At 33.5% G+C, this 24,351-nt stretch overlaps 1 protein-coding gene across 1 annotated transcript; it reads left to right on the forward strand.

Moving 5' to 3' along the window:
* Positions 1–7,621: 7,621 nt before the first annotated feature.
* LOC11439215 (isoleucine--tRNA ligase, cytoplasmic) lies at positions 7,622–24,351 on the forward strand. Its single transcript, XM_003607303.4, has 27 exons — positions 7,622–8,155; positions 8,953–9,018; positions 9,526–9,669; positions 9,792–10,012; positions 10,098–10,263; positions 11,613–11,723; positions 12,226–12,323; positions 13,602–13,680; positions 14,186–14,344; positions 14,758–14,838; positions 15,198–15,331; positions 16,411–16,570; positions 16,733–16,816; positions 16,945–17,154; positions 18,199–18,324; positions 18,476–18,613; positions 19,495–19,598; positions 19,692–19,755; positions 20,321–20,409; positions 20,494–20,635; positions 21,103–21,166; positions 21,318–21,385; positions 21,607–21,729; positions 22,893–22,958; positions 23,629–23,740; positions 23,833–23,924; positions 24,007–24,351. Exons 1-27 carry the CDS (start codon positions 7,622–7,624, stop codon positions 24,109–24,111), a joined length of 3,540 nt encoding a protein of 1,179 aa, XP_003607351.2. The 3' UTR covers positions 24,112–24,351.

Here is a 24,351-nt window from a genome sequence, read left to right on the forward strand (position 1 = left end):
AGTAGTTGCAGATTCTTTCACTTCCGAGTCTCTTATCTTGACAGAAACCATCGACGTATATCCGGCAAACGCACCTTATAAGAGAAAAGTAAGCCCTGCAAATGCTGAGGAATTCAACCATTCTAGCACCTTCAGGAAAAATTTAGTTATCATGATCTTTCTCATAGGTCATAATTTTTATTCTTTACATGTTTGCTAGTTTTACCAAATATTGCATTGCTCTATATAGGAAGAAAACAAGTACTGATGATGCCAATGGACCTAAGACACAAAAGCGGTTGCAATTGCAAAAGGTCTAAGTGTACAAAAAATACTGTGAATGTTTTCAATTTGGTAATTCCAACAGTTTGAAAATGTGCCTTCGGTATGTACATACCGGAGGTGCAAAATGAGAAAAGTTAAAATGAACTACCGGTATTTATCTACCGGAAGTCTTATAAAGGTTATTTTTGTATTTTTAGGGGACCTAAAGAGATATTGAGGGGGCCTAAAAAGCAATCCTCAAAAGTTGGAACATAATTTTGGAGGTTTCTTTTTAGGCCCCTGTATCTCTTCAGGTCCACCAAAATTGTCAAATTGTCTTTAATAACACTTCTAATAGATAAATATTGGAGGTTCATTTTTTAAAAAGGCTAAAATATAGTTTTAGTCCCTGCAAATATGTCTCGTTTTGGTTTTGGTCCCTGGCCCCACTTTTGTAATGATTTGCACACGTGGCACATGATGACTGAATCCATTTATTAGAAAAATAGTCCCTCCAAAATATATTTTTTTTAAAATAGTCCCTGCACGGACCAAAAACAAAAACAAAAATTTACAAGGACTAAAACCAAAACGAGACATATTTGCAGGGACTAAAACCATATTTTAGCCTTTTAAAAATTTCAATTTTGTGCTTCCAGTAGATAACTCCCGGAAGTGCTTTTTTGAAATTTAGATTTTGTTACTGCGGTAGATAACTACCGGAAGTGTATTTTTAAAATTTCACTTTTGTTACTCCGATAGATAACTCAATGTGTATGGTGCGCCAATAGCAGGATGTCTAGGAATGTTCTTAACATATCCAAATTGCCTCAGCACGTGCTCCGGCAAGTGTGGACAATAACATGACATGCAACACATTATCCACCCTGAAAACCAAACGATGTCCTCCACCGGATGACTCTCTCGATGACTATCGTATGTATACAAATTGATGCCATCAACCTCAAGACGATCCAACGCCACCCTGTAAGATTGTTGTATAGCATGACCATGTCTTAACATGTACCGAGTAGCACTTGGGCGGTCCTTTGTTTAACTCATATCATGATCCCTCAGACAAATGTCTGGAAAGTGTTCATATATCTATTGGAGTAACAAAAGCGAAATTTTAAAAATACACTTCCGGTAGTTGTTTACCAGAGTAACAAAATCGAAATTTTAAAAATGAACATCCGATATTTATCTACCGGAAGTGTTATTTGTAACGCCCTAGTTGTTATAATTAATTATTTTAATTTATGTGGAGTATATATATATTTATATATGATGTTTGGTGATTTATGCGGAGTATATGCATATATTTATATATATATATATGTGTGATTTTGGATGATTTATGTGGTGAATTATTTTATTATATAGTTATTTAATAATAATTAGAATAAGTATGAAATATTAATTATTTTGGAGTTTGGGGAGTTATTTAATAATTATTAAAATTAATTGGGAGCTAATGGAAATATTAGGGAGTTAAGTAAGAGGGAAGTTGGGAAATAGATGTCAGAAGCAGTTTTTACGTGAAACCAAGCCAAGGGAGAGAAAACCAGGAACAAGAGAGAAGAACCAAGGGAATCCATTTTTGCTGTGCATTTTTCATTCTGAATTAAGGTAAGGATGAGGTTTACTTCAATAATGTAGTTATTAAATTCTGATTTTGTGTTTAACAGAGTTTTGGTGAGAATTGGGGAAATTGGGTTTTTATGATGAAATGATGAATTTGAAGTTGTAAGTGTGAATTTGGTGTTAGAAATAGGTTCTAAGTGCATACAGAAAGTTAATTTGTATCTGTAAACTGATTTGGGGAGTGATTGGAAGAAAAATGGGATTTTTGGGTAAAACCAGTTTTCTGCCCGTACTGATGTTCATCGCTCGCCTCGCGAGCATTCATGTCTCGCCTCGCGAGTGAGCAACATCATCACTCGCCTCGCGAGCAGTCCAACTCGCCATGGCGAGCAAGCCTGGATAAAACTTGATTTTTTGAAAAGTTGTTATCAGATGTTTTGGGGATGGTTTAAGGTACCTAGATGATATTAATGATGAATGGTGAAAGTTTTAGGTTAAAAAGATGAATAGGGAACTTAGAATTTGGATTTGAGTGAGAAAATGTCATTTTTTCCCGAGAGCACCTGATGTTCGCTCGCCTCGAGTTCGCCTTGAACTCGCCATGGCGAGCTAGTGTTTTGTGAACTCGCCATGGCGAGCAGTTGTGCTCGCGAGGCGAGCTGCACAGTTCCTGAATGTTGTTTTGCTAGCTTGAATAGTAGTGGTTGATGTTGTTGTTTTGAGCATGGTTATATATAATTATGCATTATTTTGGTTGATTGAACTGCTGGATTAATGATTACTGATGATGGTTGAAATGTATGCCAATTGTTGAATCATACATATTATTAAAGTGGAGTCATATTGAGTTGCATTGCATGGTCAGTTGTATGTAGATATACACAAGTAGATCCATTGCATGTGCATAAAACAGCGGTGAGGGCTTCGGTCCTGGAGTACTAGTTGCTCAACAGCGGTGAGGGCTTCGGTCCTGATGAATGCTTTAACCATTCAAAAGCGGTGAGGGCTTCGGTCCTGTTTGGTACCACATGCATATTGCATTTCATTGAGAAGTCTAAGATGGTGTCTTAGCAGTGTTGTCATGTCATTTGCATGAGTCTTGGTTGTTGATTGCAGTTATTATCTGATGGTTGATGTTGATGTTGAATATGCATTTATATATATTCATTGTGATGGTGGTGTATTGATGTTGTTGTTGCTGCTTGTGGCTTATACATATATATGTTTACAAGATGATGTGCTTGATGATTAGGGTGTTAGATTCAATTGAAGATTTTAATATCTATATTTATTGTTGTGAATCTCACCCCTTCTGCTTGAAAATGTTGCCCTTCCTATGGGTAACTTGCAGGTGATCCTGAGTAGTTGGTGGTGGCTCAATGTCGTGTCTAGGGCTCTGATACGTGGGATGGGAACTATTATTTATATTTATTGTTGTTTCTTTTCCATGTATCAAATTTTGGAATTGTGATGTGGAGCCTTTATTGTCTTTTGAACAATGTTGTTGAATTATGCTAAGGCCTTTAATGTCATAGACTGTTGTTGGATGTTATGAGGTTATGGATTTGAAAACTATTCCGCTGCTATGTTTTCATAAATAATAAGTTGCTTGATTAAATAGTTTTATTTTCTATTTAAGAAATTTTGAAATGACGTGTAGCATGCCCGTTGTGGATTACTCTGATGTATAAATGTTATTTAATTGTTTTTGGATAACGGGGTGTTACATTATTAAGGACAGTTTTATAATTTTTTTTTAGGGGGGCTTAAAAAGAAACATCCATAATTTTTTGCATTTGTCAACACTAATTTTTCAATGTTGTGGCTACATTTGGCCTGACTTTTTTTGGTCTTAAAAGTTATTTCAAACCTAAAGGTAAAAATAAGATCTTTGAAAATAAAGTTAAAGTTGTTTAGTACATAAGACCCGTGCGATCTAGTGTCATCTTAAAGCTATAAGTTGTTTGATAAAAAAAAATTAAAAACTTCAATTTTATAATTTTAATTCAATATTTATAATATCAAATTATATTGTTGAAAAAAATTAATTAACTAAAATACATAATTTTTATAATGTAAAGTATATATTATAATTCATAGATGGGGTGTTGATGATATATGCTCAAGGCATGACATGATGGTTGTTGATGATCGTCGGGGATGGGGGTGTTTGCGGATTTAATTTGAATGACTCGTTCCGCTCAATGATTAAAATTCAAGAAAGTAGTGATATTTGAACAATCATATGATACAACTCTTGTGACAACTTCTATTTTCTCTTTTTTCATTGGTCAAAAACAATGGAGAGATAAAAAAGAATAGAGAGAATAAAAGTATAATGTGAGTATAAGAGAGAAAGTTGTTAAAAAATTGTCATAAAGTGATTGTACAAATATCATTTCTCAATTCAAGATAGTTATCACCTTCCGTATGAGAGCAATGAATCCTAACCATCCAATCATGTTGAAGATCATCTATTATGAAGAGTGAGTGTTGACTCATTGATGAAACTCGTATTGAGCAAGGAGAGACCAAACTCTCTAGCCAATGCAAGACCTAATGGTGCTCGACATGGAGAATCTCAAATGTAACCAAAAAAGCCATAAATTCAACCATATATGTGATGTTTGTTTGACCTAATATTGTTAGGGATTTTAGATTCTTAAATTATTTAAATTGCCGATTTTTTTCTTCATAATATTTATTGTAAAAAATAGGATTAAATATGTTTTTGGTCCCTATAAATATAACAACTTTTCATTTTATCACTCTAAAAATTTTCTTCAACTTTTAGTCCCTATAAAACTATCAATCATCACTTTTGGTCCCCATTTTTAAGTCAATTCATGTGTAGCATTTGTATTTTTTAACGAAAATGTTTAGAATATTGTAAAAATCTCTAAAAAAATAGAATTTTTCAACAAAACATGAATTAAATATGAATTTGTTTGGGTGGAAATTAAATTATTTTTTATTTAAAAAAACAAAATAAGATCAAACCTTACACACCCTCTCTCTCACTTCCATTTCTCAATTTCATTTTTCAGCCAATCACATTGTCGCCTCCACTCCCAATGTATATAACTTTAAATAAATTACTCACAAATATTAGCACTATATATATTATGTGTTTATTTATCTAAAATCCGATTTAATCGGTTCTATAATAGTTTATCCGATTGGACCGTTTGAACCAAGAACCGAAGGTCACAACGGTTCGTTCTCCGATCCGATTTTAAAAACATTGGTTTGAACGCTAGCATACATACTTTTTGATAATTATATAAGATTAAATAAAATAGTCTTTGTTATTAAGATATTAGAAATTAAATTAACAAGTTTTATATTTTTAAAAACAAATTTAAATATTTTATCACATAAAAAGATTACTTATAACTTTATAAGTGAAATATGGATAAACAAAAATCAATATATTTCTCATTAACTCATGTTGATCCATATACTTTAGGACTGGATTGAGGGATAAAGTTTGTCATACAAATTTAACAAGTACTCGGTAACTTCGTGTGTGTTTGGTTCAACTTTGGATATTATTGATTCTAATAGAATTGATTCTAATAGAATTGATTTTGACAGAATTGATTTTGAAAGAATTGATTTATGTTTGGATACAATAATGCATAATTGATTAAACAAACTGAATGTTGTTTGGATAATTTTTATCAAAATTGCTTTTGAATGTATAATTACTAAAATGGACATAGCTAAATTCAAGTAAATGTGTATATGTAGATCAATACTAAATGTAGATATATTATTTAATTTAAATAAATAAATTTTTTATTTATTAATTTAAAACATAATAAATACGATCATTAAACTAATTGTTTTTACAAAATATTTGTTCATATATTTTATATTTTTTGATAAAATATATTTAAGTTAAATAATACTAGATTTAGTTGTCAAATATGATAAAATATAGCGTAAAAGAAATGTAAAAGAAAAAATACAGTAAATTTGAATGGGGACACCGTAAATAAAAATTCAAAATTGGGTAAGTCATGACCTTAAATATTTTTCGGGGGCTAATTTGGTTCGTTAAATTTTCTAATTAAATTTGATTCATCATACAAAGCAAAAAGAAGGAGAATTGATAAAGGGCATAAAGAAAAATAATAGGTTGTAATAATCAAAATAAAAAATTTATTGTAGAATTGATTCTAGAAAAGTTAGAAGCTAGAATTTGTTTAAAGATAATTGATTTTCGAAGATAAAATCAATTGTTAAAAGCCAAACTAAACACCATAAAAAACTCAGTTTTCACTTTTGAAGGTTGTAGAATCACTTCTTTGTGTTGAAAAGCCAAACCAAACAGACTCGAGAGAAGTACTTATGTACTTCAAGATTCTCTCTATTTCCCACCCTCTTGTTATCCTTCATTATGCCTAGTTCATCCCTTTGCTTATGATTGTCGTATGTTTGTTTGGAATTAGTTGATGATTATAAATATCTATTTCCCACCCTCTTGTTATCCTTCATTAGGCCTGGTTCATCTCTTTGCTTATGATTGTCTTATGTTTGTTTGGAATTAGTTGATGATTATAAATATCTATTTCCCACCCTCTTGTTATCCTTCATTAGGCCTGGTTCATCTCTTTGCTTATGATTGTCTTATGTTTGTTTGGAATTAGTTGATGATTATAAATATCTCTAGTTTTCTTGTAAATAAATAAAAAAAAAAAAACTCTAGTTTATTCTATAACACTCACATAACTGTGATAAATCAGCCTTTATCTGCCATATCTTCCTCTGTGTTGTTTGATTTTGTCAATGAATTTATTCATGCATTTGATGCTTTTTCGACAATAAACTTCGAAATTGATCTTTGGATTTGGAAAGTAATCAATATAGACTTTTTATTTATTTAAAGGGCATGCAATCAATCCGTTTCTCGATCCTAATTGTGAGATATTTTACTAAGTTTACAATCACCGACTACTAACAAAATGCGATACTATTTTATTGACGAATCGAACGAGACATTAGAAGCTAAAAGATAAAATAAATCTTATGTTATCTTCAAGACGTCGTGATGTATGATAACCCCTATGTGAAAGCCTTGATTTTTGAGAGATGTGAAGGCATTATTGAAGCATTAAAAGTGTGCGATTCATAAAAGAAAGACATTGAAAATTTAGTTAACAAAACTTTAATATAACAATATTATATTATGAAACTATTATTGTTTCCTATTTAATGCTTAGATCACTTCTTATACAATCAACCCTCTTTCCATACTTAAAACTATAATAATTGTTGAAAGTCGTTGAGTATATATGAATCCAACAACTCAAAAATTAAGATAATCGTAGGTTATTTAACACATGCATGTTAAAGATATTTGATTCAAATCTCAGGTAATAAAAAATTGACTCATCCATAAGATTTTAGGTTCAAACCTGTCAACGTTAATAATCTTTAATTGAATAATCTATAAACATTCTTTAAATTTTAAGAGATGTAGTAAACTTAAAATGAATAATCTATAAACCCTTTTTGAGTTGAGACATATAATCTTGAATATCTTTGAAATTATTTATTTAAACAAGAAAATGCTATGAAATTGACCCGTGCATTGCACGAGTGTGATAATATTAATAAAACTGTAGAAGCTGCAAAACCCTGATACTCATACTTTCTCACTCTCAATTTCTCAAAGCTACGAGCTCAGACCTCAGCGGCGGCTGAATTCTCCTCCTTCATCCGTTTCTCAAAACCCTAAACCAATCGAATCGAATCGAATCGAATCAGAGTTCAAAATTCATCAACCATGGAAGACGTTTGCGAAAGCAAAGACTTCGCATTCGCAAAGCAAGAAGAAGCAATCCTCTCATTCTGGTCAAACATCGATGCATTCCACACACAACTCTCACGAACCAAAGACAAACCCGAATACATCTTCTACGACGGTCCACCCTTCGCCACCGGTCTCCCTCACTACGGCCACATCCTTGCCGGTACTATCAAAGACATCGTCACGCGCTACCAGTCCATGACCGGTCACCATGTCACGCGCCGATTCGGTTGGGATTGTCATGGTTTACCGGTCGAAAACGAGATCGATAAGAAATTAGGGATTAAGAAGAGGGAAGATGTGCTTAAGTTAGGGATTGGGGTTTATAATGAAGAGTGTAGGAGTATTGTTACGAGATATGTTGAAGAATGGGAGAATGTGATTACTAGGACTGGGAGATGGATTGATTTTAAGAACGATTATAAGACTATGGATTTGAATTTTATGGAATCAGTGTGGTGGGTTTTTGGCCAGCTTTATGCTAAGGATCTTGTTTACAAGGGTTTCAAGGTAGTCTTAATTTACTATTACTGTTATATTACAGGATCTGTTTGGATAAACAGCTTAATTGACATCTTATAGCATAAATACGTAGCAATGATGCTTCTGATTGAGTATACGTGTCAGTGTCCCACACCGACAACGTGATTACAGTCAATTATGTCATTTTCTCAAATTATCCATGTTAGTGACATATGTGATTACATTCAATTATGTCATTTTCTTAATTTGTAGATTATAGTGCAAACACTTATCACATATGGACACTTATTATAAGCTATTTCATAAACTGTAGATTGGTTTGGATAAACAGCTTATATGTAGTTTAAGGCACTGGTGCTTATATCATGATAAGCGCTTATAAATAAGCTTTGCCTAAGCTCTTTTTATAACAAAAGATAAGATAACGTTAAATTGTTTTTGTAGATGTGATAAGTAGTTTTTATAAGCTATACTGGAGAATTTATGAAAATAAGTTGAAAAGAGCATATAAAAATTGTCATAAACTGCTTTCGTAAGTTCTCCCAAACAATCTTACAAAACTTATGTTAGTAGATAAGGTCAAATAAGTCAACCCAAACAGGCGGTGTTCTTATAAGCTATAAAATGTTTTCACTGGTTATCCTGGAGAGCTTGTGGAAATAAGTTTGAAACAGATTATGAACATGTCTTAAGCTGTTTTCGCAAGTTCTCCCTAATAGTCTCACAAATGTTCATGTCAATAAGCTTGATTAAGCCAATCCAAGCAGGCACTTAGTCTTATAGAAGTTCAATAACTGCATTTGATTGTGATTTTGTTGTTGTAGGTTATGCCATATAGTACTGGTTGTAAAACCCCGCTGTCTAATTTTGAGGCTGGTCAGAATTATAAGGTTAGTGATTTCACTCTTTTGCGAGTTTTTACCTGTTTTTGTTTCATGTTTGGTTTATGGTTTATTAGTCGTGGTTGTGAATATTTGGTTTATGGTTTATATTTTGTTTTGTTATTACTTGATTAATATGCTTTGTTTTTATTGTAATGTAATAGGAAAAAGTGAGTTTGGAGTGAGAAAATTGATTTTGACATTTTTTTTTGAGATGTTTGGTGGTTTTGAAGTAGGACTACCCTGTCTTCAAACCTTGGTTTGACTAGAAGTAATTAAACATGGTTTGACTAGAAGTAATTAAACATGGTTTTTGGTTGGAAATTTTGCATTAAGTTTTAATTGCTTTTAGAATAAAGATATTCAAACACTAATAACTTAATTTCAAAATCAATTTTCTAAAATCGATTTTACATTGAAATTCATGTTTGCGAATGTCCATTCGAACACATACATTAGATATTGACATACATTTGCTGCAGTTATACTGATATCTAAAATTCTAAATTGGCACAGGATGTATCTGATCCTGAAGTGTACATGGCATTTCCGGTGTTGGGCGATCAACATGGTGCATCTTTTGTGGCTTGGACCACAACACCATGGACTCTTCCTAGCAACCTTGCTTTGTGTGTCAATGCCAATTTTACCTATTTGAAGGTCAGTTAAGTCATGGGCAGAAATATAAAAGTGTATGTACAAGCACACTTCTTTGATTGGCCCCTTATCTTTTCCACACGTTCTTGTTACTTGAACCCTAATTTTTGAGTCAATGAAATCAGGTACGCAACAAGTATACGGGTAAAGTTTACATAGTTGCTGAATCTCGTCTGTCTACACTCTATAACCCAAAGGATAAACCCAAAGAGGCTGTTGCTAATAGCTCAGTTAGTGTCCCTAAAAATGCAAAGACCAAGGGAACTTCAAGTGGAAAGACAGATAATGTATTAGATTCTTTTGATGTGCTGGAGAAATTCTCAGGGGCTTCATTAGTGGGGATGAAGTGAGTTGTTTTATGAGTCGTATAATGACATTTTGCTTATGTGTTATTTTGAGTTTTGGAATTCATACGGTGACATGTTCTGCAGGTATGAACCATTATTTGATTACTTTACAGAGTTATCTGATACGGCTTTTAGAGTTGTTGCCGACAATTATGTAACTGATGATAGTGGTACTGGCATTGTCCATTGTGCCCCTGCTTTTGGTGAAGATGATTTTCGTGTTTGCATTGACAATCAAATTCTTACCAAGGTATGTACTTCTAAGAATTTATATTAATTTTACAATAACTGGGATTAGTACTTAAGTTAGAGTGGCATAGTACTTCATTGTGAATAGTGCGAAGTGATGTTATAAATCTTCGCCTTGTATCTTCACGTGTATATTTTTCTTCTGATCCTAGGGATGATTGATTCATGTATGTTGGTGCCTCTGAACTCAATATCGGCCGAAGTGGCCACCATTATTGGAAAAAATCCAAGTTCCTTATTGAAAAGAGATAAAGCCTGAAAAGAGTCTATAAAGAGAGGCACCCCTCATCTTAGAAGTCGGGTTTGTAAGGATGAGTTAGACCTAATTTAAAAACCTAATAACTAAGACCTAATTTAAAAACCTAATTACTATATCGGTGTAGCATAGAAACCACTAAGCTCTACGCAAAACCCCGCCGCGTTGCGATTTTGAGTAGCTGTTGTAGTGCCACCAAGAGGGCCCACAACATTGAAAACCCAGTAAACTCCTGAACTTTTTAGACTTTTTGGTCCTTTTGCCTTAAAATAGTTGTTATTTGCCCTTAATGTATAGTTGTTCCCTCTGTTTCTAAATTTGTTTTCGTAACAAGTGCCATAAAAGCACTCTAGCATTTTCCTCATATTAAATGCTTACACGGGCGATTTTAGGCCTTGGAGACTAAAATTGGTAACAATGAACTTTGAACTTTGAGTATTATGAATACGTCTTCAATGTTGTGTATTCTTCTGTTGTTTAGCTTTATTTTATGGTAAAAACTACATGTATTGTTTCTCTAAACTTCGACGTAGCGGCCATACCGCTATAGTGTTATGGGGTCGGTCGCTATCTGCCATTGACTAAATAGGTAGGGCAAGGGTCCTCTAAAGTGAGTAAAGTGTAAAGTAAGAAAATTGAGGGTTGTTATTGTAACAAACTCATAATTATGATGTACCTACAATATATGCCTTTAATTTGTTAATTAACAGTTGATATTGCCTACTTTACACTCTAAAAGTGAGTTGCTCCCTTTAGACTAGCCGGATCCTAATAGGTAGGTGCGTCATCCGCTTATATAGTACCAGATTTTCATATAACGTGCCGGATCTTTTATGATGATTTCCCTCTTCGTCACTTAATTGTACAAACAACCTTGGTGCTAGTGTGCTACTTCTGAACTTCCTTTCTTGTTTATTTATCTGCCTATCAAAGATGCTCCAGGGCCTAAATAAAATAAAATGCTGCAGTGCTAGTATGCTATTGAATTATTGTTCCGTAGTTGCATTTTTGTTTCTCTTGTAATTTTGTAGATTTGTCAGTTTTTTAATGATGCATACTATCCCTTCCCAATACCACAACTCAATTGCTTGTAGGATAAACTTGTTGTAGCTGTTGACGATGATGGCTGCTTTACTGAAAAAATTACCGACTTCAGTGGGTGCTATATCAAACAAGCCGACAAGGATATCATTGAAGCAGTGAAGGTATGTTGCACATAAAATCCTTTACTAATTTGGAGTAATTTACCGTACATGCACTGCTGATTTTATAGAATATGTTGTCATGTGGCTCGGTGAATGTCTTTTCCCCACATTTTTTCAGTCGGTACTGTCATATTTAGGAATTGATTGATAGTTGCTCTTTGAGAGTTGAGAGTATTGGGAAAGAAAGCCCTTTTTTGTTTGTTTTTGACGTTTGGAGGAGGGTAAAACGGTTAAGCAAAACAAAATGCTTGGTACTTTAGCAGAGGCTATATATTGGAATAAGATAAATCTGTTGCTAAAAACAGGATAGCATTTATGTATAAAGAACTTTTGCTTATCTTGTGTAGGAACTCTAGTACAATACTCCTAATTTACTAAGGATATATATATTAGAGCATGAGTAGAGACGACCATTCAATAGAAGTCGACTATATGTTTTGCTCTGGCACCAATTATTTGGATTATTTTAATCATTTTCTTTTCCTGATTCATCTTTCCTTAGGCAAAGGGTAGGCTAGTTAAGTCTGGAGCTTTTACACATTCTTATCCATACTGTTGGAGATCTGATACCCCACTCATTTACAGAGCTGTTCCAAGCTGGTAAGCATTTTGACCAAAATTCTAACTCTGGACTGTTTCGTACTTAGCTATTTAGCTATATGAGTCAATTTTGCTTGCTGGGCCTAGTCTAGTTTAACATGTTCTCATCAATAAAATTTCATCTACGTGTTACCTATGATTTACTTTCATGTCCTAATTGAACAAGGAACAAAAATTGCAAATCTTGCATGTGTTCACTTTTTTTTCCCTCTTGTATGGAATGTGATATTAAAAATTCAAATAATTCTGGATATTATTACTTTCAAATAATTCTGGATATTATTACTTTCAGTATTACCATCACTTTTGGTATACATTTGACATGTCCTTTGTGTCATAATGGGAAATGCTGGTAAAAAGTTGTTATCCTAAAATTGATGACGTATCCATGTTGTGGCTTCTTTGATAGTTAATTTTGTTGTTTTTTGCTTCAGCTGTATTCTTTTTTATCTTACATGTTGTATTTGCTTGTCAATGGTTCACAGCTGCTAATCTAGTAACACTAATTTGGTGTGGCAACAAGTTCTGATACAATTATTTATTTAAAAAAGAAAAATAATTTAAAAGCACATATTGGAAAAGTAAATAAACTGGCCTTACAAAATAATAACCACTGCAGCAACATTTCAAGCAAATTAGCAAAGAAACACACCATACTGTCTACTGACACAGTGCAGTCTCAATTTGGTATTTTCAGATCCAATAATACTACCCTGTCTCATTTTACCTCAAATAATTAATCTTTTTAAACTTCCTTACCACAGCTCTTGCAGTTCCTATTTTGCTCATGATGAAGCATTGTTTCGTCCCAATTTCTTAGTCATTTGCATTTGTGCTTGCGAAAAAAAAAAAAAAAAAACTGTAAAGAAAAGACTTTCTGATCTCAAGCTTCTATGAAGTTCTATTTTTTCAGATTCTTTTTGAAGTTCTGTTCTTACATTTTAATGTTTCCATGGTTTTAGGACCTGAACATTTTCTTTGGGTAAATGTGCAGTTCTTTTGTCAATGATTATAATCTGCATTTTTACAATCAAAATGTGAATTTTGTTATTTTTGGAATAATAATTGTTTAAGTAATCATGTTATGCCAATAGGTTTACCTGGTTTTTGATTATCTAATATTGAATCTTATTCGTCCATTTTAATGTTGATATCTTTCCAGTGATAACTACTTCACACCCTTTTTACTTTCGATATAATTTTATGAAGTATGGTGCTGGATATAGTATGAGTCTATTTTTTAATTCATCCCAAAATTCTCATGCTATTTCTCGATAGGTTTGTTAAAGTGGAGTCGCTGAAAGAGAAATTGTTGGAAAACAATAAACAGACGTACTGGGTCCCTGATTTTGTCAAGGTACAACAGTCTTTCGCTTCATCACAATTTATTCTCCTTGATTGTTTACTTACTTTTTGATCTTGTTTCTACTATTTCCTATTTTTTTTACCAGTCCAGTGTTACTATTATAACTTAAGAATATAAAAAAAAATTATTAGAAGTTTATTTCTTTATTTTCCTTGAAGAATATGTGAATATATTATTAATTATAAGTTGACTTGTTAGTAGTTGAAATGGGTTACTGTTTTCTATAACAAACTTGTTAAATGTAAATGTTTGTTATGGAGTGTGGGGAATAATCCAGTATGGAGGATACCATATATATGAGAAACTAGGAAATAAGGAACATAATAAGTGCGGACAATGTTGAAAAGATATTCAGTTCCTGGAATATCCATAAAAAGTTCAGGCACAGAACACCCGATGGCGTCAATACATGCCACTTTATCCAAATAACATCTCTTAGGGCTAAAAATGGCACTGGAAGAAAACTTAAATGTTCCTATATTCCTACGTGTTGCAGGATAAGCGATTTCACAATTGGCTGGAAAATGCAAGAGATTGGGCAATTAGTCGAAGTAGATTTTGGGGGACCCCTCTCCCTTTATGGATTAGTGAGGATGAGCAAGTAATAGTTGTCATAGATTCTGTTGCAAAACTTGAAAAGCTTTCAGGTGTAAAGGTCAGAATCTTCTGTTCCCTTTTTGAAATTGTGTATGATTCTTGTCATTGTTATTTATTTTGTTTTGCATGAATTCAACACAGTTCAACATATTCTGATTCTTCATTCCATTTTTGGTAAAATGCAAAGGATGTGGTTTTCGCAATTTACTTTCCAACTTTGTTAATTATAATATTTTCTTTGTGATGCTACAGAATTACTAAGATAATATGTTTAAACCCAAAAAAGTTCTTTGAGAATTGCAATAGAGAGATATATACATGCTCCAAAGTGGCTCCTTCCTATTCAAGTTCGTTTCAACTATTATAAGTTTTGTTAAAATGATTGTTCTATTTGTTTTATGTGCTCTCATAAATACTTTTGCCAGACTGTTGATAATAATGTCACTGATCCCTTTGTAATGGTTTCTACAGGTGACTGACCTTCATCGGCACAACATTGATCATATTACAATTCAGCATGAAAGTGGCCGTGTGCTTCGACGCGTTGATGATGTAAAAATTACCTATTCGTAGTTCTTTAGCAATTTTGTTACCCAACTGTTCCATAGTCTTTCCAGTCATGGTTTTGTATTGTTTATTTACTTTTTCAAGTTGTCAAAACTGAAATGCTATCTAGCATTGGCTAAGTTGACCCAAGGATCATTATCACGTCTAATTGAAAATTGATTTTACAGATAGAATTTATTTATAGAAAACTTCATTGACTGTCAAATCATGTCAAAAATCTTCACCAGCGTGAAAGGATAACTCTAAAATAAAAAACTAGAGATATTTTTTATACTTATTCTATGAGAATACAGTAGTAGCTAAAGACATTGTTCTTGTTACGGACTAATTGTTTCATGTTTCAGGTTTTCGACTGCTGGTTCGAAAGTGGGTCCATGCCTTATGCGTATATCCATTATCCTTTTGAAAATGTTGAGCTGTTTGAGAAGAATTTTCCTGGCCATTTTGTTGCTGAAGGACTGGATCAAACCCGTGGTTGGTCAGTTTCTTTATTTTCATGTGTGGTTTATTAATATTAAGTTTTGATATTGGGCCAAACTCATCCCAATAAAACTAGCTTGTAAGATGATGGGTGGCACTCTCTAAACTCTAATCAGGCCTTATCTTCATTCTGTGTGGGACTTGGGTGTTTCCCAATACCCGCCCCTCACGCCCAACCAGGGATGAATCCAGAACTTTTAGGAACTGGGGGCAGAGTTTGTGCGTGTGTGTAATATCAAATATAGATTTAATTAATATGTACTGCTCGGTGTAAAAAAAATCCGCAGACATCGAATTATTTATCATTGTTAAGTCACTTGGTTATATTATTTCTATAATATTTCCATAAATATCTACTTAGAATTTTATGGAAAAACTACACACTAGATAGTAGAACGATTACACCTAAATTTAAAAATATATTATTAGATATTTGAGAAACCTTTATGAATAGGTCCGTCCTTGTGCCCAACACTATTGGGCTTGATGCGTGTGTATAAATGGTGGGTTACCTTGAATGGATAGACTCTGATGCCAAATTAAATCTTTGTATTGGGATTAACTCATCCTACAAAACCGGTTTGTAAGGTGAGGGGTGCCACTCTTTATAAACTCTAATCAAGCCTTATCTTTCTCTATGTGGGACTTTAATTTTTCCCAATAATTAAAGTCCCGTTCACCACTTTAACTGTGACTTATTTTTTGATTTGAAAAGTTATTCCCAACATCTTTATTTTGGCAAAATCTTGAATTTATGCTGCTCCATTTTTGGGTGTTCTGTTTTGGGTTCAAATTAAAACCAGGGAAGGTTTAATACATGATTGTTGTGGTATATTTATTTCATCATGATGTTATTTCTAACTTAGTAGTTGTATCTTTAATCTTGGTAGGACATGATTGTCTGTTTTTGTGTCCTTTATCTTTGCAAAATATTTCAGTTCCTTCTATTTTTTAGTGCCAATATCTAGCACAAGTGGTATTTAATATTTTGGATTTATTGGCAATGATTTTGTTTCAAATCTCAATCCCCTGGAAATGTGGTTGTGTATTTCACTTTTCTGCTTTTCCATTTTGCAGGTTTTATACCCTAATGGTGCTAGCTACTGCATTATTTGGTAAGCCTGCCTTTAGGAATCTAATTTGCAATGGGCTTGTCCTGGCTGAAGATGGGAAAAAGATGAGCAAAAGCCTGAAAAACTATCCTTCACCAATGGCCGTTATTGATGATTATGGAGCGGTAGGAACTTAAAAAAGTTCATGATTTTTTGGATTCATAACTACTTATTTGGATTGGCATGTGATATCAAAATGCATATTTTGGTTGCCTTTTCTAATTATGGCTGTGAGAGTTTGATTTGCAATATGAAAACAATGTTATGATATTCTTTTTGTTGGATAGGATGCCCTGCGATTGTACCTTATAAACTCTCCTGTCGTGCGTGCTGAGCCACTTCGCTTCAAGAAGGAAGGAGTTTATGGTGTTGTCAGTATCATCCATTCCTGTTTATTTTTTGCTATCTTTGCATTTAAGTTCAATTAATTTCATCCTTACTAATTTCTCTATTAATTTTTATTGATCAACTGGTATTCTATTGTGGTGATCTTTTCCAGGTTAGGGATGTTTTCCTTCCCTGGTATAATGCATATAGGTTCCTTGTTCAAAATACAAAGAGGCTTGAGGTTGAGGGTCTAGCACCTTTTGTACTCCTTGATCAGGCCACACTGAAGTCATCAAATGTTCTTGATCAGTGGATAAACTCTGCAACCCAGAGCCTGGTTCATTTTGTCCGGAAAGAAATGGATGCTTACCGCCTTTATACGGTGATGCTTCTGCTGATCCTTTATTTTGGAATAGAAAATGTTTGATTAGGGGGAAAATACTATTTGGGGCAGGATAAAATATCCTTCCAAAAATTATCAATTATCGAGATAAAACAAGGAATATGATAAGATTAATTGCAGTAAGGTTGCATTATCTTGCATACCAGACATGGGAGCTCTCCCTGTAACAGCAAGAACAGAACACCAAAGAGAAACAATATATTCAAATGTAATCCTTTTGGATGACTAGTTAAATGAAAGTGACAACCTTAATTATGAGAGCATTCTGCTTTGGCTGTATGTACTAAAGAGTAGCCAATATTGAGGCCACTAAACTTTATTTTCTTTTAACGAGCCATGCAAAGCCTATCACTAATAATTTCTTTAAAGAAAGGGCGCACGTTCTCCGCTAGAACCCTGAAAGATTATATGAGAGTAAAGCAGCTATCTTATAAAAAAGACCTTCTCTCACCAGATAGTGTTGGCTACGTGGATCAAGCGATGTTATAATGTCCCATCTTAAATCATGTCTAAATATATAGTATTTATATCTAAATCCTTCGAAACAGTTATGGCTCTTGTTTCTTCACTGTATTTGCACATAACACGAATATGGAGAAAAAAATGATAATGACCAATGAATCTGCAAAAAATATCTGGATTCATGCTATTACATGCCCAATTATTAAATTGACCGTGTTAGCTGTTTTACTATCTTTAGGTTACTACTTAGCTAATTTGTATCCCTTTTTAATTAATTTTGTATGTTACCTTTTTGGTAGCCAAATCAGTTGAACGGCGAACTAGTTGCCTTTTACCACTATCAGTTTGATATGCTATCTGGTTTTTACATTAATGTTTCATTCAGATTTATTTAGTTGCAGAAGGCATTAGTCTGCACTTTCCTCAACCATAATTGTTGTATGTTTATGAGATTTACTGTCCGAGATTATTATAATTCTGCTACCATTATTTGCCAGGTATAATTAGCCTTATTTTAAGTAGTTGCTTAAATGTTAACATCATTTGAAAATTATATTGCAGGTGGTTCCGTATCTTCTAAAATTTCTTGATAACCTTACAAATATTTATGTACGGCTCAACCGTAAGAGACTGAAAGGTCGTACTGGAGAAGAAGACTGTAGGACAGCACTTTCAACTCTATATAATGTATGTTTCTGATTTATATTGTATACCATGGTTAATTGGTTGCAATATGTTATGAGTTGCAACCTGACCTTTTTAGGTCTCAGTGGTCCTGAAAGTGATGGCTCCTTACACTAGAGAAGTTGTGAACTTTGATATATGTGAATTCTTTCAGGTGCTTTTGTTATCTTGTAAAGTGATGGCTCCTTTTACACCGTTCTTTACTGAGGTACTGTATCAAAATATGCGAAAAGCTTGTAATGGATCAGAGGAGAGCATACACTATTGCAGTTTTCCTGAGGAAGAAGGCAAGGTATACATCTTAATAATTTAATATTTAATTTGTGTGCGTGCGTGTGTGTGTGTGTGAAGAACCAACATGAGAATAAAATAAGTGTAGCGGAGATGAGGATGTTGCTTGGATTTGTGGTAAGATTAGATGGAATTGGATTACAAATGACAATATTAGGGAAAGAGTTGCGATAGCACCTATGGTAGAAAAGATGGTGGAAAATATGCTTATGTGGTTTGGGCATGTAGAGAGAAGACCTATAGATTCTGTAGTGAGGAGAGTAGACCGGATAGAGGATAGTCAAATCACTAGAGGCAGAGGAAGACCTAGAAAAACTTAGGAAATGTTTTGAAATTAACGAGTTGGAACGAAATAAGGTTTATGATAGAACATTATGGCGTAATTTGATTCATGTAGCTGACCCCACTTAGTGGGAAAAGGCTTGGTTGTTGTTGTTGTGAGTGTGTGAGAGTCTTGTAATTGGTACTATTAAATAATTGAAAACATAAACACTAATAAATAGCAGTCTTTACTGCTTGCTTCTAGGCAATCTATTGTCTATTATTGAATAAAATAGAAATACATAATTCAGCTCTTTCATTTGTAATTGTTTGATTATTTTGGAAACTGACTGACGACTAAGGATCTACACCTCATAACACATGCAACACATATTCAAAATAAACACATTTTGCATGGTTTGATTCACCTTTGGATATATTTGGGTTACATCAATGATCGTAATCCGCGTACAATCAAGAGCTATGTTGTATTTTTCGGATGATTTCATATTCTCCCTTTACTTCATCTGTAGTTGAATTTTGCAGCGTAATATGAATTTAGGTTGCTTCAGATGTGCTCTAGAGATGTAACTCTCCTGTCTGGCTGTATGATTTTTTCAGGGGGGAGAACGGATTGAGCAAAGTGTCTTAAGGATGATGACAATAATTGATCTGGCCCGAAACATTCGTGAGCGTCATAACAAGCCTCTTAAAACACCACTCAGGTAGATTCATATGCAAAGATGTACACATAGAAGATTGTCTGTAAACACATTGTCTGGTTTCATATAAGAAATTCATATTTCTTTCTACTATAGGGAGATGGTGATAGTGCATCCTGATAAAGACTTCCTTGCTGACATTAATGGAAAGTTGAAGGAGGTACTTACATATTATTTTTCAGCAGTTTTTATTGTCAATTAGTTCATATGATAATAGTTTTTCCTGGATGTTTCTGATCAGTTATGCTGTTCAATAGTTGCTGACTCTCACAGATCTGACTAGGCTGGCTCTTTTTTTATTTCACTCATGATATGTCTGTTTATGAAAGAAAAAAAGGAGAGAAGTCTTTCCACGTGTTCAATCTTTTTATCAATTTTCTCTCCATTTGATGCTTCATATCAAAAAAATTGTTTGGTGCACACTCTAAATGGAAAAAAGAGGAACCTACTAGGCATATTATGAGTTTCCTTGTATATGATATGATGTTTGCTTTTAATGTTCTTTTCATGTCTTCGTTCTTGTTAATAATTGAAGTGGTTATTGTTTTTTACTCCCTTTCTCTATCACTTTTGTCTTTTAATGATTATCTTCTCTTCATGTATGCTTGTTTCCCTTATGTCCTCTCTTCAATAATTCGTAAAAAAATGCTTGAGTTGTATTTCCCGCTTTAATTTTCAGCTCCACTCAATCTAATTGTATTCTGATATCTCTGTTTGCGTTACAGTATGTACTTGAGGAGCTCAATATACGATCCCTTGATCCATGTAATGATACGTTAAAGTATGCATCCTTACGTGCTGAGCCTGACTTTAGGTATGCATTTCGTATGGCTTCCTGAAAAGTTTTTCCTTTACACCTGTCACAATGTTTTACCCTTTTTTTTTTTTATCTTCCCAGTGTGTTAGGCAAGAGGCTAGGAAAATCTATGGGCATTGTTGCCAAAGAAGTCAAAGCAATGTCACAGGAAAGTATTTTGGCTTTTGAAAGTGCTGGAGAAGTCGTCATTGCAAATCAATGTTTGAAGCGGTCTGATATTAAGGTGCTATTTGTAAATAGTTTGTATTTGTCTTCACTTTTCACCAAAATAGATAACCAAATAGTTTGTGATCTTTCCTTACTGCGAGAATGTCTTGTTGATTTGTACGAATGTTTAGCACTCCTGGGTGGGAATTTGATGTATCATAATCACCTCCTCTGAAATTTTGCTCGATGTTTTCTTGAGACCTTCAGGATCATGTTTTTCAAAAAACATCTCTCAGTAGTATTCTCTTTCAAAACAGATATTATATCCATCAAAATGATTCCTTTGACTGTTCATGACCTTGACCTCATTTATTTTTTTGATATTGGTGTACCTAAACGACACGAGGGACAAACAGATGAAGTCGAGTCTTAAATATATAGGAACATGAAGTAGTGATTTCTTGAAGCATCCAATTATTGTGGGGTTTTCCCTCGAAATGTAGACTTTTAAATTAGTACCTTATTCTTTTTTTTTTCTTTCAGGTTCTCCGTGATTTTAAACGCCCTGATGGTAAGACTGAGACGGAGATTGATGCTGCTGGAGATGGTGAGAATTTTTAATAGCTAATGATGGCTCCCTTTGTTTCTGTGATGAACAGCTGATCTTAGAAATGATTTGAAGGCTGCTTGTATTCATTTCAAATTATGGATTTAAAACATTGATTTTTTGTTGACCAGCTTCTTTGTCTTTGTTATAGGTGATGTTTTGGTTATATTGGACTTGCAACATGACGAGTCATTGTTTGAGGCTGGTACTGCGAGAGAGGTAAAATAATTTCCATTGGAGAACCATCCTAGCTAATTTCTTGATCTTATTCTTTATAAAATTTATGGGTGCTACTTTTCTTCTTCAAATCTTAATGATTGTATGACTTGTGACAATAATTTATCTTGCTTCACCGCAATTTAAGTATTCCATTGCTTCTTTAAGGCCTGAAATTAAGTTAAATCCTTTAATAATTTTTATAATGAAGTTGTGTCCTGCAGATTGTTAACAGAATTCAGAAGTTAAGAAAGAAAGTTGCTCTTGAGCCAACTGACACAGTTGAGGTTTACTTTCAATCATTGGATGATGATGCATCAATCTCTCTGGGGGTTTTGCGTTCGCAGGTAGAATTAAAATATTAATAAATAGCGAAACACTACTTTTTCTGTGTAATGCAATTGCATGATATTTCTACCTGTAGGAAAAAAAGGCTTACACTTGGTACACTATTAAGCATATGTTTGGTCACAAGTACCCACAACATAAAAGGATGGAAAATTATCTTGCATTAATGAAAACAGTGATGGTCAGGGTTGGGATTAGAGAGATTGGTCTGTGGCTAGGAAAATAGCTGTTTTCTTTCCTTTGTTTCACTTATATTCTGTCTACTATAATTTTTGTTTGTTTGAATATTGACAGAATTTAGGTCAGACAAAGATAGAAGATATGAATATATACCTAGTAAAATAAATTACAGATTATTGATGTCTTGTGGCCTATCTAAACATTAAAAAACTAGGGCTGTCAAATTTGGTATGCAACGGAACAGCTTACTGTCAAATTTACAACAGTTGAATGTCTACATTTTAGGAGGCTTGTTTATCTTCTGGTTACCTCTGCTTTCTTCCTATTGACTTTTTTTCTACCCAAAAAAAAGTGATATCATTACAGAATTCTCAATTTTGAAGCATCACGGTATAAAACCAAACCTCTGGAGTTTTCGAGTAAGATGTTAAACAACTGAATTTCAAAACAATATCATCGTAATAAAAAGGTTTCGATTTCGAATGAATTACCAAATAATAAAAATGAGATTTCCCAATTCCTTAAAATAAGTCGAGTGCCAGATAGTATTGTTCTGGGTGTTGGGGATGGAGTTCCCATTTACACTTCTCAAATACATTCTAATGTAAAAAAAAAAAAATCCCCTTTAAGAGCACACCATTCATATGTAGTGATATATTGGGAGTTAATTTTTACCATCAATAGTACTGTGAAACCACCTTATAAATATGATGCATGTACACATTACTGCCTAAAAAAAGGTTATAGTACGCCATTCTATAGCATTACCTTCAATACGGCCTTCATGAAAGGTATTTCTCATTTCTAAAAAAAAAGCTATTTTTCCCAAAAAAATTATTGATATGGATGTGCAATTGAACCATGTTTCTAAATTCTAATTAAGGACAGCTTATTAGTTGGTATCCATTTTACACTCTGCATAATTTAATTTCTTTTTATTTAAAATTTCTAATGTAGTGTATTTTATCACATATATTTGCAGGAATCCTATATCAGAGAGGCTATTGGTTCTACGTTGCTTCAATTTTCTTTGATGCCTGCACATGCAGTAAGTTGTTTTATTTGGACGTCTTGACAGAATGTCCTTAAGTTTGAATTCTCTGTGCTCTTTTCAGCTTTGTAACGTCGTTGATTTTTTTCCCATTCATGTGCTTTATTTTATTTCTACGTTCCTTTGATAACCTTATTTTTCCTACCAAGTTTTACTTTAAGTTTACAAAATATCAATAAAAGCATCCTCCTATTAGCTCTAATTGAAAATATCTTGTCGGATGATGTGATTACATGATTTATATTTAACTTTTCTAGCTATATTGTACACCATTGCAAATGTCAACTGATCTTCTATTGTTTGCACTTAATTCTGTCTGATCTTCGCGAAACCTGCCAGTCTGACTTCCATTGGCAGTTTCTCACCCGTTTTTTTTATGATTATTACTGGAAATCTGACAAACTTTCTTACTGTTTCTTAAACTCTGATATTTTCCCTAATTAAACATTCAAGCTGTAAATTGAAAATGTTAATAATTACTATTAGTACGGAAAATTAATTCTGGCCTGGATTTGATAATTCTGTTGTCCTGGCGTTCTGGTCCCTTTCCTATCTCATGCAGGTGAAATGCTGATAGACTTGAAGGAGTTGTTTTGTTTTACATATCATAAATTCATGTTTCTTGGTTTCAAGTAACTCCATCTTCAAATTCTTTGAACAACTGCAGGTTATCATTGGTGAAGAGAGCTTCCATGGGATTTCAAACATGTCTTTTTCTATCACGTTGGCGAGACCTGCATTGATGTTCAACGAAAAAGCCATTCTTTCACTATTTTCAGGTCTGTTTTCTCTTTCTGTGAAGTTCCTATGCCTTTGTTGAAACAATCATTGTTGCCTGTTGCTCTGACTTACTGTTATTCATTGGCTACAGGTGACTCAAAATTTGCACACAATTTGCAAACATACCTGCTATCAAGAGATCATTCAAATTTGAAGTCCGAGTTTCAAGAGGGAAATGGAAAGGTTTGTTTAATTGAGTTATAGTCTCTTGTCTGTTTTTGTTACGGTTCAAATGTAGACATTAATTTGTCTTTGGTTGTTGTAGAAAATGGTTGACTCAATTGAACAGCAACCTGCAGCAGAAGTGGTACTTGGTGAACACGTGTTTCTCACGGTAGGTGATTACTACGTTGCTGAAAAATCTGGCTAGTTTTGTTCAAGAGCTCCTTTTTGGTTTATTTCTTATCCAGATAATATGCTATCTGGTTGTAAGATTAGAAACGAAGAATATACTCAGGATTCCTGACTTAACGGGTGGACAATAGCAGTCATTATTCTTTTTCTGTAAAGAGGATCTCACATCTTATTTGAAGATAAACACTTCTCGAGTGGACCCAGATGATATAATTTTGATTTTTCCCCATTATTTTGACCGTGTTAGTTATTTTTA

Source organism: Medicago truncatula, chromosome 4, assembly GCF_003473485.1.
Source record: "Medicago truncatula cultivar Jemalong A17 chromosome 4, MtrunA17r5.0-ANR, whole genome shotgun sequence".
Taxonomy (NCBI): Eukaryota; Viridiplantae; Streptophyta; class Magnoliopsida; order Fabales; family Fabaceae; genus Medicago; species Medicago truncatula.

Excerpts from the sequence above, each read along its gene's own strand:
- LOC11439215 (XM_003607303.4), top strand. The coding sequence starts at position 7,622 with ATGGAAGACGTTTGCGAAAGCAAAGACTTCGCATTCGCAAAGCAAGAA. Across the intron at positions 18,325-18,475 it reads CACTTTCAACTCTATATAAT|GTGCTTTTGTTATCTTGTAA; the intron begins GTATGTTTCTGA and ends GAATTCTTTCAG. Across the intron at positions 21,386-21,606 it reads AGGCTGGTACTGCGAGAGAG|ATTGTTAACAGAATTCAGAA; the intron begins GTAAAATAATTT and ends TGTGTCCTGCAG.